At 42.7% G+C, this 14,268-nt stretch overlaps 2 protein-coding genes and 2 non-coding genes across 6 annotated transcripts; 1 reads left to right on the top strand and 3 right to left on the bottom strand.

The window, feature by feature from the left end:
• Positions 1–273: 273 nt before the first annotated feature.
• On the bottom strand, positions 274–4,283 carry LOC108939558 (protein ANTAGONIST OF LIKE HETEROCHROMATIN PROTEIN 1-like). Its single transcript, XM_018760973.2, has 2 exons — positions 3,448–4,283; positions 274–1,898 (listed from the first exon to the last, which is right to left on the bottom strand). The coding sequence occupies exons 1-2, from the start codon at positions 3,604–3,606 to the stop codon at positions 705–707; spliced, it is 1,353 nt and encodes a 450-aa protein (XP_018616489.1). The 5' UTR covers positions 3,607–4,283; the 3' UTR covers positions 274–704.
• trnag-ucc (transfer RNA glycine (anticodon UCC)) lies at positions 4,060–4,131 on the top strand. The gene has a single exon. It is a non-coding gene; the product is annotated as a tRNA-Gly (tRNA).
• Positions 4,284–5,507: 1,224 nt separating the features above from the next.
• On the bottom strand, positions 5,508–5,579 carry trnag-ucc (transfer RNA glycine (anticodon UCC)). Its single transcript has one exon. It is a non-coding gene; the product is annotated as a tRNA-Gly (tRNA).
• A 3,930-nt stretch (positions 5,580–9,509) lies between these two features.
• Positions 9,510–13,434, bottom strand: ticam1 (TIR domain containing adaptor molecule 1). Of its 3 annotated transcripts, XM_018760018.2 has the most exons (4): positions 13,337–13,434; positions 12,787–12,902; positions 12,103–12,168; positions 9,510–12,024 (listed from the first exon to the last, which is right to left on the bottom strand). In XM_018760018.2, the coding sequence occupies exon 4, from the start codon at positions 12,021–12,023 to the stop codon at positions 9,915–9,917; it is 2,109 nt and encodes a 702-aa protein (XP_018615534.2). In that variant the 5' UTR covers position 12,024; positions 12,103–12,168; positions 12,787–12,902; positions 13,337–13,434; the 3' UTR covers positions 9,510–9,914. The 3 variants fall into 3 exon arrangements, with proteins under 3 accessions (XP_018615534.2, XP_018615517.2, XP_018615526.2); XM_018760001.2 differs by having other exon boundaries at positions 9,510–12,168; XM_018760010.2 differs by lacking the exon at positions 12,787–12,902 and having other exon boundaries at positions 9,510–12,168.
• Between the last annotated feature and the right edge of the window lie 834 nt (positions 13,435–14,268).

The raw sequence follows: 14,268 nt of genomic DNA, 5'->3' as shown, positions 1-14,268 counted from the left end.
GCTGGAGGGGGAGGGGACACACCCAGGACAGGGCGCCAGTCCGTCGGAAGGCACCCCAAGCAGGACTCAAACCCCAGATCCACCGGAGAGCAGGACCTGGTCAAACCCATTGTGCCACCACACCCCCTACTTCAGAAATACAGTGCTATAATAAATACACAAATATTAGACAAGGAAACCACAATGGTACCAAATACGATGGGGAAAAAACAAACAGGAGATGTGACACACCCTGCATGTCTGATTCAGGGACTGACCACATGTGAAGTGGTATGGAGTGGACTGACAGTTCTTTATTAAAATATAAACAGGAGAAAATACAGACTGTAAAACAAGAGCATCTGGCAGAATCTGCATCTATTCACACTCTGCAGTGCGAACACCCACTCCTCCAATTGTCCATTTGAACAGGACCACCTCATTTAACCCTCATCAGCTCAGCGCGGTCGATAATCGCAGAGTGTGGATACCTCGTGCCCTCAAAATGATGTTTCACACTCTTTCTCAACTGCATTGCACAACTTTCAAATGCAATTTCATTTTGAAGTGTTAAACTGCATGTCACCGGCCTGGATTGAATGTCCCAGACCTGTTGAATGAAAATCTGGATTGATTAATGATGACCTCTATAATAACAGCCTGGATATGAGAAAAACCACACACTGAGAGGCCCAGTGTCAGGGGATGAGTGCACCCTGTGCAACTTAAAGAAGGGCCAGCATTTCTACTGCTGCAGCCGTCTCTGCTGAGTTTGGGGAAGTAGCACCAGAGCAGGGTGGTCCTGCCTGAGGCGGGTGTCTCCCAACCTGCTGGAAGTACTCGCAGAACAGAGACCGCACCTCCTCGGCACCAGGGTCATCCATGTAGGCGGGAAGCGTGTCGTTGGGCTGGGGACCATCGGGCTCGCTCACTTCCTCCAGCCACTCCTGGAGGAAAGTGTCCCCGTGCGTCTCGCACACGTTGTGCAGAACGCAGCAGGCCAGAATCACGGTAGGCAGCACGTCCATCGGACAGTCGCTGCCTCTGTAAAGACACTGCCAGCGGGCTTTGAGACGTTGAAACGTGTCGTGAATGATGCTTCGTGCGCGGGTAAGGTGGTAGTTAAAAGCACGATGACAGGAAGCCAGTAAGGGTGATTCTGGGTAGCATTTCAGCAGCCAGCTCTGTAAAGGGTAGGCAGCATCACCCAGCAGCACATACTTCAGTGGGCGGCCCATGAAGTTTCTGGGTGGCTGGGGGGACAGCCCCCCCTCGGTGGCGGTGCTCCACAGAGAAGAGTTCAGCAGTATAGTGACGTCCTCGGTGCTTCCGGAGAAGCCGGCACACGCGTCCCAAAACATACCCCGCGCGTTCACCACACCCTGCATCACCACAGACTGCCAGCCGCTGCGGTTCCACCAGTCGGCACCCCTGTCTGTCGGTGCCACGACGGGGATGTGGAGGCAGTCCACCGTGCCCACGCAGTGAGGGAAACCCCAGTGAGTATTGAAGACTGTGGCGCTGGCATCCATCTCTTGCTCTCCAGGCAGCTGCAGGTAGAGGGGCTTCAGCAGCAGCACAATGGCGTGGCACACGTCCCGAACGCACTGGCACACGCCGGAGTACCCCAGGCCAAAGAGCATACCAACGGTGCGATACTCCACGTTTGTGGCGAGCCGCCAAAGTGCCACAGCCACCCGTTTCTCAAGGGGCAGTCCCTGCAGGACGCTCATGTTGGTCCGCGCCAGCCGCGGCTCCAGCTTGCCGCACAGGGAGAAGAACGTGTCCCGGCTCATGCGGAACTTCTCCAACCAGTCGTTAGGCTGAAACTTCTTCAACACCACTTCCTCCCACCAGTCTGAGTCGGAGTTCTCTGAAAAGTTCCATGGTCCAGTATAAGGGCTCAAAGCTACTGGTGCCTAAGGTGAGAAAAGCATCGCATTTATTCTTACGTACTGGATGTCTAAGGAAGACAGTAAGTTTACTGAGAACAGTGGAAAGAGAAATGTGAAGAGAAAAGTGAAATGACTGAAAATACACAGTGCATCACAACATCACAACTACCCCCAGCAGTTTTTGTCTGGCCTTCTATCCTCTACCATCAAGCCTCTTCAACTGTGACAAAGTCAATGCTTCAGCACGAGTTGTGTTCGTCCTGCCAAAATTTCCCACGTATCCCCCCTCATCCCTCTCCGCTGGCTTCCTGTAGCTGCCCGGATCAAACTCAAGACCCTGGTTACACTTGCTAGAAGGACAAAGGACCTGCACCTGATACCCGCAAGACCTGATCACTCCCTACAGCCCAGGGAGAGCATTACACTCCTCCACCTCTATCTGCTTGGTGGAACCACTCACAAGGAGCCCAGACTGTAAAGCCTGACAGTTCTCAGTTTTAAATGAGCTCCCTTTGTCCCACAGAACTGCTGAATCCCTTCCAGAATTCTTGGAAAGGTTGTAAAACTCGTCTCACTGAGAACACTTTCTCTCCTGAGTTTACGAAACCACTGTTAGAACCTCACTACCTGCTCCATGTCATTGACCCATTTCCCTACTTACATGTCACTTTGAAAGGTAGCTACTGGAGTTGGTGTGCCACAACAACAGCTGTATTAATCAAGAAACAAGTCTAAGAACCAACAGACTGAACCAGAATCTGCTCCTAATGCATAATAAACATGGTGTTACAGGACATCCCTAAGATGATGCACATCTTAAGTGGAACCATGGGATTCCTTAGAGCGGACAGCTATCTGCAGCACACAGTGCCCCCATTCGGGTTTTTCCATCACTGTTATGCCAGTGACACCCCACTCTAGTACACCCGGGACTCCCCCCAAAGACACCATATCATCCTACAAAATCAGACATCTCAGCCCGGATGAGCGACAATCTTCAACTTAATCTCTTCAAGTTCTTCGTTCTTGGTGTACTTTTCCTGAGAACACTGCATTTTGAGTCACGTGGGACCGGGGGTGGGTGACAAAGACACGCGATTAAATGTACATGTACATTTATTCATTTCACAGACGCTTTCCTCTGAAGCAACTTCCAGTGAACTCTATGTAGTGTTATCAGCCCACACACCTATTCACCAAGGTAACTTACACTGCTAGATACACTACTTACAAGGGGTCACTCATCTATGCATCATCTATGCATCTCTGTGTCACTCACGCACCATGGCATGGGGGAAGTGACCAGCATGTCCTTGGACCGTGGAAGGAAACCGGAGCACCCGGAGGAACCCCACGCAGATGAGAACAAGCAAGGAAACCACACAAAATCTATGTGGTACTGCGGCAGGGAGACCATGTAACATATTCCACCGGTGCAATCGACTGCTCTGATCATCATGATGCTGCTGCTACGTTTAGGGAACGCTCTGTCCGACGACTAGTGCGGAGAACGGACTCGCTTAAGACAAGTAGGGGACAGAAACTGGGCACTGCCGCGTTACCCTCCCCTTACCATGCCCTTGAGCCTCTGCAAGAAGCACTTTCTGCTGCGGATGCGCCTCTCGATCTCGCTGCGCCTCGCGGCGATCGCACTCTCGATGTCTCTCCTGCGCTGCGCGAGCAGCCTCGAGAGCTGCGGCTTCACGCGCAGCACGGACGGGTCGACCGACATCGCGCAGCAGCACAGGGCGGTTCCCACTGCTCTCCGCTTGTGACTTGTCTGCAACGCAAAAGCGTTGCCCTGGAAGTGGTATTTCTTGGTACTATCGCTTTCCTGGGTCAAACCGCACTTTCCGAAGCTGCGCGTCAGAGCTCATTTTCGGTGAAAAAATAAGGGCCAAAATTAAATGCAAACGGTATATTTTAGTTCTATAATAATAGTACATTTTTAATTAATTCACAAAATGCTTTAGTAAAATATGTAAACTAGCCAGTTACATAAAATACTCGATGGGGGGTTCTTGTCTTGTGGATCTGATTGCTGCACAGAATGAATAAAAATATCTATGTAGCCCAAATTTTTAAAATTAAAATCACACATACAATATATAACCACTTCTATTATTACAATCAAATCACAGATGTGACCAAATATAGTGACACAAACAAAACCTCTTTCTCGTTGGCGTTGGTGGTATAGTGGTTAGCATAGCTGCCTTCCAAGCAGTTGACCCGGGTTCGATTCCCGGCCAACGCATCTCGTTTTGATCTCTTCGTTTATCATTTCAAATTGTTATTTCTTTATGAAAACTACTCTATAACTATGAGAAGTTAATCCCATCCTGTTTATTTTATAATATTTTTTTATACCCTTCCGTTCCTCGTGTCAGGAGCTCAGTTCAGTCTTCTTAACCAAGTACATTTCGTATATATTGTGCTGTGAGCTGTAAAATTATTGTGCATTTCCTTAAAAATACAAATTGTATATGCCCACATTCATTCATTCATTGTGTTGAAATGAACCACGTGAGGTCAGGCCCATGTTTAGGCTAGGACGGTCACGTGACTCCACTAATACAGCCCTAGATGTATGTATTGAGATGACTTAAGACGTCACTGCTTTGAAATGTCTTCTTGAACTACGGACAGAAAAGTGTTTAATGTGTTAGGGCAATTGTTTGCTCTCATTTACTTTCATTTATTATGAAAATAAAACAATGTATGTCTTCAGTACATTGTTAATTTTTTCATTTCTGTGGCAAATTTTATAGAATTTGACAAAAGTGAGTAATTCTACCCAGAGCTGCGACGCTTTCTTATTTCTTACTGAAATAAATGTATAATCGAGTTGTGTGAAAAGTTAACCTGTAAAAAGTACATTTTTGCAAAGCAAATACTTATGGCTGTGTTCATGGATGCCTCTTAATTGCTAGATGAATGCCTGTAAGTGCATACTTGTAAATATATACAGTCCATTTATATATACAGTGTATATTTTTCTAGACAATATTACTGATCATTTGGGATGCTACTGTAGTGACTTTGCTCTGCGTTTTCTTTTCTCAGGATTTGTTTTTTTCTTCTCATCTTTGAATATTGTAGTTCAAAATTTGCACAACAATAGATTAAATCCTCAAACTGCAGCTAAGTTAAAACCCTTTTTGCTCTTTGCCAAAACCAAAACATCTTGTTCAATCTATTATTGAATGGAAGTCCCACACATACTGCAAAGGTGTTTATTTTAAAAATCGTAAAATAAAGCAAAAAGTCTCCGAAGCTTAGTCTCGCAAAACCATAAATCCGGGGACGTACGTAACTTTATGAGACGAGTCACGTGACTCTCCCTCGTTGAAAATAAGCCCGAGACCGACGTCACGCAGTTAATTTGAACGGGATGTAAAAAGAATGTACCATGTACCATGTTTTAATGAAACGTGCAGTTATTGTGCACTTTAGACTTGGAAGACTAATGGTGTATGGAACATTCGTCGGAAGAGTGAGCTCCTGACACGTACAGTACAATAAGCGTTATTAAGAGCACGACGCGATTGAGCTTCATATAAGTGATGACTTTTTTTATTGAAGAAAAAAAAAAACCCATTTAGGATCATAAAAGGAATGATTAAAAAACAATGCGTTGGCCGGGAATCGAACCCGGGTCAACTGCTTGGAAGGCAGCTATGCTAACCACTATACCACCAACGCACACACATTCATCCCTTTCTAACGGATTCTATGAGAACAAAATGGTAGCACATTTTATTATTTGAGAAATTAGCTGTTCCGTAAATCGCAATCACAACAAGGAAGAGTTTAATTATTAAATACATTTTTGGTAATATATGGAAGAAAGAGAACCGTATGCCATGCGACAATTACAACGCAAAACAGTTAATGTAGCAATGAACACGTTTACGAGAAATACATGGTTATGGTAATAACTTACAAAAATAAATGGGATAATATGTAAAACAACACAAATAAACTATAGTTTCATATGTAGGTCGTAAAGTGAAGTTTCACACTTGAGTCTACGCGTCACAGTCTCAGATGTTCAGTAAGGTGACTGTCGGGACTAGATGAGATGCATGTGAGATACACTAAAATAACTGAAAACTTTTATCGCTTCACAGTTTCAGATATTGCTTTATAATCTTCACATTTCTTCCTACACTGACTGATGATATTCTGTTCTTCTTGGAGATTCCAATCAGAAAACAAAAACAAGTTCAGTGTGATACCTTTCTACACTTCCTCAGGGACCAACACAGTCAATTGCTGCACATATGTGAGCACAGAACTTTCTAGAGAACTGTTAAACAAACTCAGAGCGGAGGGAGGAAGTTAGTTGCGGCAAAGATATTGTTCACTAAGGACTGGTTGGAGAAGTTCTGCATGAGCCGAGACGCTGGAACAGAGAAGCATCGACAACTTCGGCAGCGTGATATAAATGCGGAGTAGCGCATGATGAGCAAGCGCTTTGTCCGGGGACAGTGCAGTGTCTGCAGTGCCACCATATTCGCTGCCATCAGTGGCTGTACCTGCAGCTGGAGGCCAGTACCACAAATATTTACCTTCTGCTGTGTCCTCCTGCACTGCTTGGATGTCCAGAAACTTCATCCTGCATCTATCCAGAAAGAATGCACTATCTGGAAACTTCATGGGTGTCTTTCATGTTGTTCTTCTCGGGCCATACTTTTCAAAAAATTATTAACTTTTCCAATCAAGCCTCCCGTCACATCCTTATATTTCCAATGCCTCATACTTATTCTGAAAAAATTCTGTAGGGAGTTTGTGAGCTGATGGTATCATTACACATTTTTAGATAATCATGCCCAAATCATGGCCACAGCAAATCTGTGTATTGCTAGAACTTTCCTTCCGATTGTATATTAGTGAAATGAAATTAATATTTTTCTTGTTTTGGGATTATGGTCATCTGAATTACTTTTTCCGCCGTTGTGAGAAACATTGGATTCAGCATTTTATCATCACTATTTCTTAAAGCAAGCTGTTAGTATGAAAGGAACAGTACATTTTGTTCTGAACTACTTCATTTTAGAAAACATTAAAGGTTATCTGTTTAATTATATATGCTTACCTGTAGTAGTCTACTATGTGAAAATGAATGGGTTCTGAAATTTAATGGGTAAACTTTATAGGTTAAGTAAGTACGATTTACCAGATAGAAAGATAGATAGCTAGAGAGAGACAGAAAGAAAATTTATTGATGCCAAAGTAAATCAAATTATGTAGTCTTTGCAACTGCTATAATATGCAATTTGTGTTTGTGCCATATTGTGTTTGTTGTAATCAATACCCAAAGGGAATGTATATTAATTCAACAAATATCTACCGATCCACACATTTTCATTTAGCCAGACAGACTGGAATGTCAATAATGATACCAAATTAGTCATTCAGGCCAGTTTCACAAGTATATTTTTTTCTGTGATATGTTTATTGTTTAATCTAATACTGAGTAATGAATGGCTTTCACCATGAATGAGGTTTTATTGTAGAATAGGACAATCTGAAACTGATAAAATCATTTTGATAGTTTTGTTTTAAACTATAGCTGTAGTGAGTTTACTAACCACTGGTCTGTGAATGTGAAACATGCGTTAAAAAAAGCAATAACTCCATATCAACTACAATTCCCAGTAGTCTATAGTAAACCTTCTGGATGATGTTTTAGTGCTTTACTTTCTGGGATTTGTATTTTAAACCTGGAACTGTTACAGGAGTTCAGGACACGGACTCATGTTACAAGGACTATAACCCCCATTTCTCTGAGCCAAACCTATGGCCAGTTTCCACTGTATCAGTAGCTTTAAAATGACTGTAAAATACCAGCCTAAACAGTTTGAGTTGTACATCCTCTCAGTCATTACTCTGTTTTCATAGCTAAATAGAGAACATGCCTATAATACCCTTAAGCAAGGTACTTACCCTAAATTGTGCTAGTAAAATTACCCAGCTGTCTAAATGGGTAAATACCTTAACAGTGCAATTCAGTTTGGTGAAAGCTATTACTTAGTATCTTAATCTTAATAATAGAGCATTTCATAGTTAATAGACATTATGCTAAAGCTTGTAATGGGGACCTAGATGGGAATATGAAACTTTTTCTTAGCACCCTGATAAAGAAGAGAAAAGGGAAAAAGTCCACTCTCGATTTGAAAGTAACCAAAGGCTTATTTGGTCACCTTGTTATTGTACTCTTTCCTGTTTAACACATCATATACTTAGAGCTAGCGAGTTGGCATGATTGCACGTGAAACAAATACATCATGACATTACTGTTAGCTGCTTGTGTGGTAAGAAATGTTAAATATGGTGGACTGCCTACTGCACCAGACATTGTGTGGGAATCCTGTGTCGGAGCCTTTGTAAAACATCAGCAGGACATAATGACTAGAAGCCACAGGTTGGTGAAAAGTTCAGCTGTGCTCTGCACTGGCCTCAAAGGAGGAATTTACATTGCATTTATTTAACAGACACTTTTTGTGAAAGCGACTTACTGTGTTAAGCTACTTACAGGGATTTACCCATTTATACAGCTGGGTAATTGTTACTGGAGCAATTCTGGGTAAGTACCTTGCTCCAGGGTACTAAAGGAAGAGGTGGGACTTGAACCTGGGTCCTTTGACTGGAAGGCAGCAATTTTAAACATAGACCATTACTAATATAGCATACAGTATTGCATACATTATGTACAAAGCACTTAGGTGGGTGTTTATTAAAAGTACAGTTGGGCAAGGAAGGTCACAGGGACAGTTTATCAGAGATGAGATACCACCTGAAGATATGAGTTTCTGTTTTTGATAAAACAGCAAACATCACAAACAGTAACAATTACAGAACATTTTCTTTGTAAAAGCCAAAAAACTGTGTGCCATATTAATGGACGACAGATATAGATTAATAGAAGAAGCAATTCCTTAAGTGTTTAAATAATTGGCAAAGCCTGTACTGTACATACAAACCCCCCAGGTTGTCATGGACTTCAAAGTATGAGATATGAATTTAAAAATATGATTGTTAACATCACAACATGTTTAGAAAACATTTTGTTAGTCCACCTGATTATGAAATCGATTCAGATTTCTGTTATATCTCAAAATACTAAATTGATTTTAAATGTCTTATAACAAGTCTACAGTTTAATCTGCATATCCTGAATCAGTCTGAACAGAAAGTGGAAGAATAAATGGCAAGCAGTTAGCTGGGATAAAGTATTAGTAATGATACTTCATTACTCAAAGTAATGAGACATATTTATAGCTGAAACATAACTATAGTAATAGCAACAGAAACTACCAGCCTGTCATTCAGTTACACTGAGAATAAAATGTAGTTCTCTTCTCTGTAGTGTATTAAAATATTGCATAAATTCTTTCAGGTACAAGACTGCTTCATATCATGTGGTCCAGCATCAACTTTATGTAAATTTTTGTGCAAGTTTTCAATTTATTGTATTGTAAACACAAAAAAATACAAAATGAAATTACTGCATTTTTTTCTTTAGAGAGGAGTATCAGTGTTAAACAGTCCTAGTTGTCTGCATTTGCTTTCACCTTTTGAGCCACATTCACACTGCATAAGAGTATTTGTACTATTTGAGAATATTACTGCACACTGCATCATCAAAGAATGATCCCTTACAGCAACCTTTTTCAAAGGGTCTTGATAAATTAGAAATACAGCAATATTGTTTCAAAAATGTATACAAATAGGAAAAGAAATTATGAACAAATAGATAAATGTATTCAGAATTAATCTAGATTTATGACCAGCTGACCTGTGCAATACCTTAACACCCATGCTTAATCTCTGTTTGAATTATTGGCACAGCACCCGGTTAGAGAACCTGTATCAGAAAAGCTTGAAGTATCTGGAACCATGTCAAATTCTCAAACGCACCCATGCAAGGTTTTCAGCCTCATACATTAATCACTTACATTCAAGTAGTTTCATTTGGATGGTAAAAAAACATTGGGATATAAACACGAAGGCACATTACTCTTGTGTTTTCACTCATTCCTGAATATTTGATTTGTCCAGCTCCTCATCCCCTCTACAGTCTTCAGCACCCCCTCCTACTGTCATCTGGGAATTGTTTCCAAGCATGACGTAGCTCGCATTCTCAATATGAATATTGGGCTGCTGGTGTGCCAGTGGAACGTTCAAACTGAACGGCCAGTCTGCATTATAGAAGGGTTGTTGTGACATATTGGGAATGTGCACTGGAGGACAACCAATCGTGTGTGGTGGTCCAGGTATTGGAAACTGACTCATCGCAGAACATTGAATCTGCAGCTGCTGCAACCAGTAAAGTCGCATTTTCTCCAGGTATAAAGTCTTGTTGGCTTCATAGGCTAGGATCTTATCCCTCTCACATTTTTCCTTTAGTCTGTCCTGCTTCTCTTGTTGCTTCCTGATGAGCTGATCTTTGCTCCACAATTGCTTCTGCTTCCTAATCATCTCTGGTGCAAATGCCTTCCTTGCTGCCTTGTCAAAGCACCCGCTTTCATACAAAGGAACATATATTCTTAGGGGCCTGGGGATGTCCTCAGGAGGCATGGAGTTCTTACTAGGCAGTAGTGGAATGACGGAATTGTACTTGTGACGTTTCTGAATGGAGTTCATGAGAGCAGAATTGGTTTGGAACTCGTGCAGGTGGTTACTGAAGTTACGTGAGAGAAGTAAGATGGTGAAGGCAGAGTTATCAATGGCATCTTCCACACATTTCAGCTGGGACCTTCCAGGGACTAGAAAATCCTGGCTGAAAGTGGCCCCCTCACCAATTCCTAGCCCTTCCAGTTTTTTTTGCAACTTCTCAGCCATATCTAGATCTTCTGGAGCATGGAAGATCACAAAAGAAAAAAATATTGGTTCATCTTCCTCCTCTTCATCCTCCTTGTCTTTTTCATTTTCAGTCTTGTTTTGGGATAGAACGGTCTTTGAAATGTCACTGAATGCATTTTCAATAGTTTGGGTTTCAGTGTTTTTGTTCTCAGTGGAAAAAATTGGAGCAAATGATGAAGTTTTGTTGATCTGTTTCACGGAACTTTCCATTCTGAGCTGAGACTTAGAGTCATTACTTTTGGGTGCCAAAGATGAACTGATCTCAGAGCTTTCAGTGCATGGTACAAAATGGTGTGATGCTGGTTGGGGAGAAAGATGTGGAATGGGCAGACATGAAACTTGAGCAGAAGGCATGCTTACACTTCCAAGCACTGCTTCCTCAGCAGTGCTGTCCTGGATTCCTGCTTCAGATTGAGCAAGTGGTAAGGACTGAGAAATATCCTCTTTAGAGGATTGTGAAGGTATCAACTTCAGGTTCTGCATGTCCCAGTTTATTCTGTGCAAATTAAACTCTGTGGTAGGGGACGCGCTGACCTCCAGGTGACTGGGGAAAGACATCTCATTAGGAGAGCTTGTTCGAAGTGAGGATGGGGAACTACGTTCAGCTCCCTTTGCTGACAGACCACACTGGCTGCCTTGTATTGGGATGGCTGTGCTTCCCCTATCCAGTCCCCTGTTACCACATGAGAAAATTGAGTTATCACCCAAGGACGATTTTAGTGTTCTGCCCCCAGGACATGAAATCTCAGAACTTCCCATAGTAACAACATGAGCACCACAAGCCTCTTTTACCTCTTTCATCAGCTGCTCCCCATACCGACTTTCCTCTTTACCAACCATGTTATGCTCAGATGCCCGCAGAGCAACCCGATATGCTTCATCCCGCTGTGACTCACTGCACAACTTCTCCTGGGCTAAGACGCTGAAGACCCTTGCCAGTTCTATTAAGGTATCCACTTGAGAGTCAGGGGAGTTCAGGCTCTCCATTCTGTAGTCCACCAGGCTCTGCATCTTCACCATCTCGGCCAGGTGTTTTGCCAGGCTGCTGTCCTGTAGGGTTTTGAGTTTAACCAGTGCTTCTTGTCCCTTCTTGAGGCAAATCAGACACATGGCATGTACCAGCACTTCAGCCTGGCTGCTACCCATCTTAAAAGTGAGGCTTTGCACCCTTTCTTGAGAGGCACGGGACAGCACTTTAAAGGCATCCTTCAATCCCGTCCCAGCATTGCTCTCTGCGCTCTTCTTTTCCTGCATCTTCGTTTCACACCTCTCTGCCATGCTGTGGACAACGATTCTGGTGTAGTAATATACACTCTCAAATCACATTTTGATGACAACCTCACATGTCACCGTGTACCTTTATTTTAGGTCAGATGGGCACCTGCTGTAGGAACCATATTTCCTTTTGTATAGTGAAGGGGCTCTGAAAGAAAACCCAACAGAAAAAAGTAGATAAACATGTTAATACATAGCAAACGTTTAAAAGAATGATAAGAGGAATGGTAATAATGAGAGAGACTTTGAGGAACTCATGTCATTAAGAATCAGTCCTTCTGCCTCTATATATCTCACTCAGTAGCCTCCAAAGCAAGAGACTGGAGATATGAGTCCCCGCTGAAATTTTTAAAAGAAAAAAATAAAAACTATGGACAGTTGGAGCCAGCAGTAAGTGCTGTGATTAGAGTCACCACCTTGCTCTCAAAGGACCTGGGTTCAAATTCCACCTCCTGCTGTAGTACCCTTGAGCAAGATACTCACCCTGAATTGTTCCAGTATAATAAATATGTGATGCATAAAAGGATAAATAAATGCTTTTGGGAAGAGGATCGGCTACATAAATGCAAAATCACCTCTGAGAAATGAGCTGAGCTACACTGACACTCCTTCCAACCACACCACCAGCTTCTCTTGTTATACTACATATTTAAGTAAGGCCACACCCAACACCTTTACCCTACACGCGTCTCTACGAGTCTATAGGCGTACATTTTCACTGAAATCTATTGAAATCGCCCAGAATCATGGTAAAATACGATCTTACATTGCGACGAGGGTCCAATCGCTGGCAATCAATCTCGCTTCGCCAGTGTCGCGTGCGCGCGCCGCGTCAATATGACGCAATGCTGGGCAGCAGCGTTACAACGTGTCAGCTCCTGACTGGGAAAAGCAGAATAGTGCATATATCCTTTATGATACTCCATGGAGCTTTACACACACACACACATGTTGAGTGGAACAACACATCAAGGCTAGTAGTTAAAAACTGGGGGAGACGCTCTTTTTCGCAGCTGTCTAAGTTCAACAGCTGCGTGCAAACTTCCACACAACCGCTTCTGTCGGAGTTCTTAAACTGAGATAAAACAGGTTCTGGAACGTCACGAATCCATTCAAAAAAGAAGACAACAATTAGTAAGATTAGATCAATATATGCAATTAAGCTGCGTGAGGAGCTTCGGTGTTGGCGTGTGCGGTATAATACGCTGGCGGACCTGTGTTACAGCAAAGGTTATCAGTTTCCAGAAAATCCCAGAAATAAAATCAAAGGAATTAATTAAGATGATGCCCTCAATACCCCACTCGTGTAGACATACCACAGAAGCGTAGGAATGCGTAGACCACCACTAAAATCCGTGAGAACCGAAGCAATGCAATGGCACGAGCCTGGCTGCAGGTTTCCACACCCGGAAACTGAGCGCGTTCCAACAATGACGTAGTAGAGCGAAGTCGCCTCTCCCAAATACTTCGGATTAAAAACCACCACAAGACTCTCTGTACAAACCTTTAAGGACATTAATAGGACATAGTGGTGTTACTGTACTGTTGTTTTTGGACATGAGAGCATGATGTAGGATGCAGGGCACATTTCACTGAAGCAAAACGGGAGTCCTAGTACTGTGTTTATAAGCGCTGGGTGGCGGTGCGAACAGACAAACCTCTTTAAAAAGTGTAAATATATGGTGTCAAAAGTCTAAAAACCAAGCGGGAGATGTACAGGGCAAGAAAAAAAAGTGTCGTTTCTGCCCGCATACTGAGACCTCCAGATACATTCATTACCCTCATTTGATCAGAAATGTTGCATTAAAAAAAGGGAAATCTGTGTTATGTTATGACTCAGTTCAATTCAATTTATTTATATAGAACGCTTTTCTCATGCAGTGACAGAACGCTGTAACACAGGCATAAGGCAAGAAAAACAAATACATCAGATAAGGAAACAAAGAAGACAGTTGACTACCCACTATAATATACTGCTTTTATAATGCTATAAGTATGCCTACTGGCCACAGAGGTAAAGAACAAAAACTCACAACTGAAAACTGAGGGAGAGAAAATCCTCTGGGGGTCCAAGGGCCAGTGGCTGCCCACCCATCCTCGGCTTTCTAGATTAAATAAGACTTCTGCGTCAGTTTACAGGTAATAATATTATTATTGTTGCTGTATGGTAGCTTGAATTCCCAACTCAGCATTGTATGTCTTGTCCATCATGGCAGTCAGTCATCATCTTCAGTTGGCATGGGGTGCT

This window comes from Scleropages formosus, chromosome 2 (assembly GCF_900964775.1).
Source record: "Scleropages formosus chromosome 2, fSclFor1.1, whole genome shotgun sequence".
Classification (NCBI taxonomy): Eukaryota; Metazoa; Chordata; class Actinopteri; order Osteoglossiformes; family Osteoglossidae; genus Scleropages; species Scleropages formosus.
The sequence above is the reverse complement of the archived record's forward strand: the minus strand, read 5'-3'. Positions and strand labels throughout refer to the sequence as shown.

What these genes read in the sequence shown, in the direction of transcription:
- LOC108939558 (XM_018760973.2), bottom strand. Translation starts at nt 3,606, where the DNA reads ATGTCGGTCGACCCGTCCGTGCTGCGCGTGAAGCCGCAGCTCTCGAGG. An exon ending in TGCAGAGGCTCAAGGGCATG is followed by an intron (nt 1,899 to 3,447) that starts GTAAGGGGAGGG and finishes TTCTCACCTTAG; the next exon opens with GCACCAGTAGCTTTGAGCCC.
- ticam1 (XM_018760001.2), bottom strand. Translation starts at nt 12,023, where the DNA reads ATGGCAGAGAGGTGTGAAACGAAGATGCAGGAAAAGAAGAGCGCAGAG.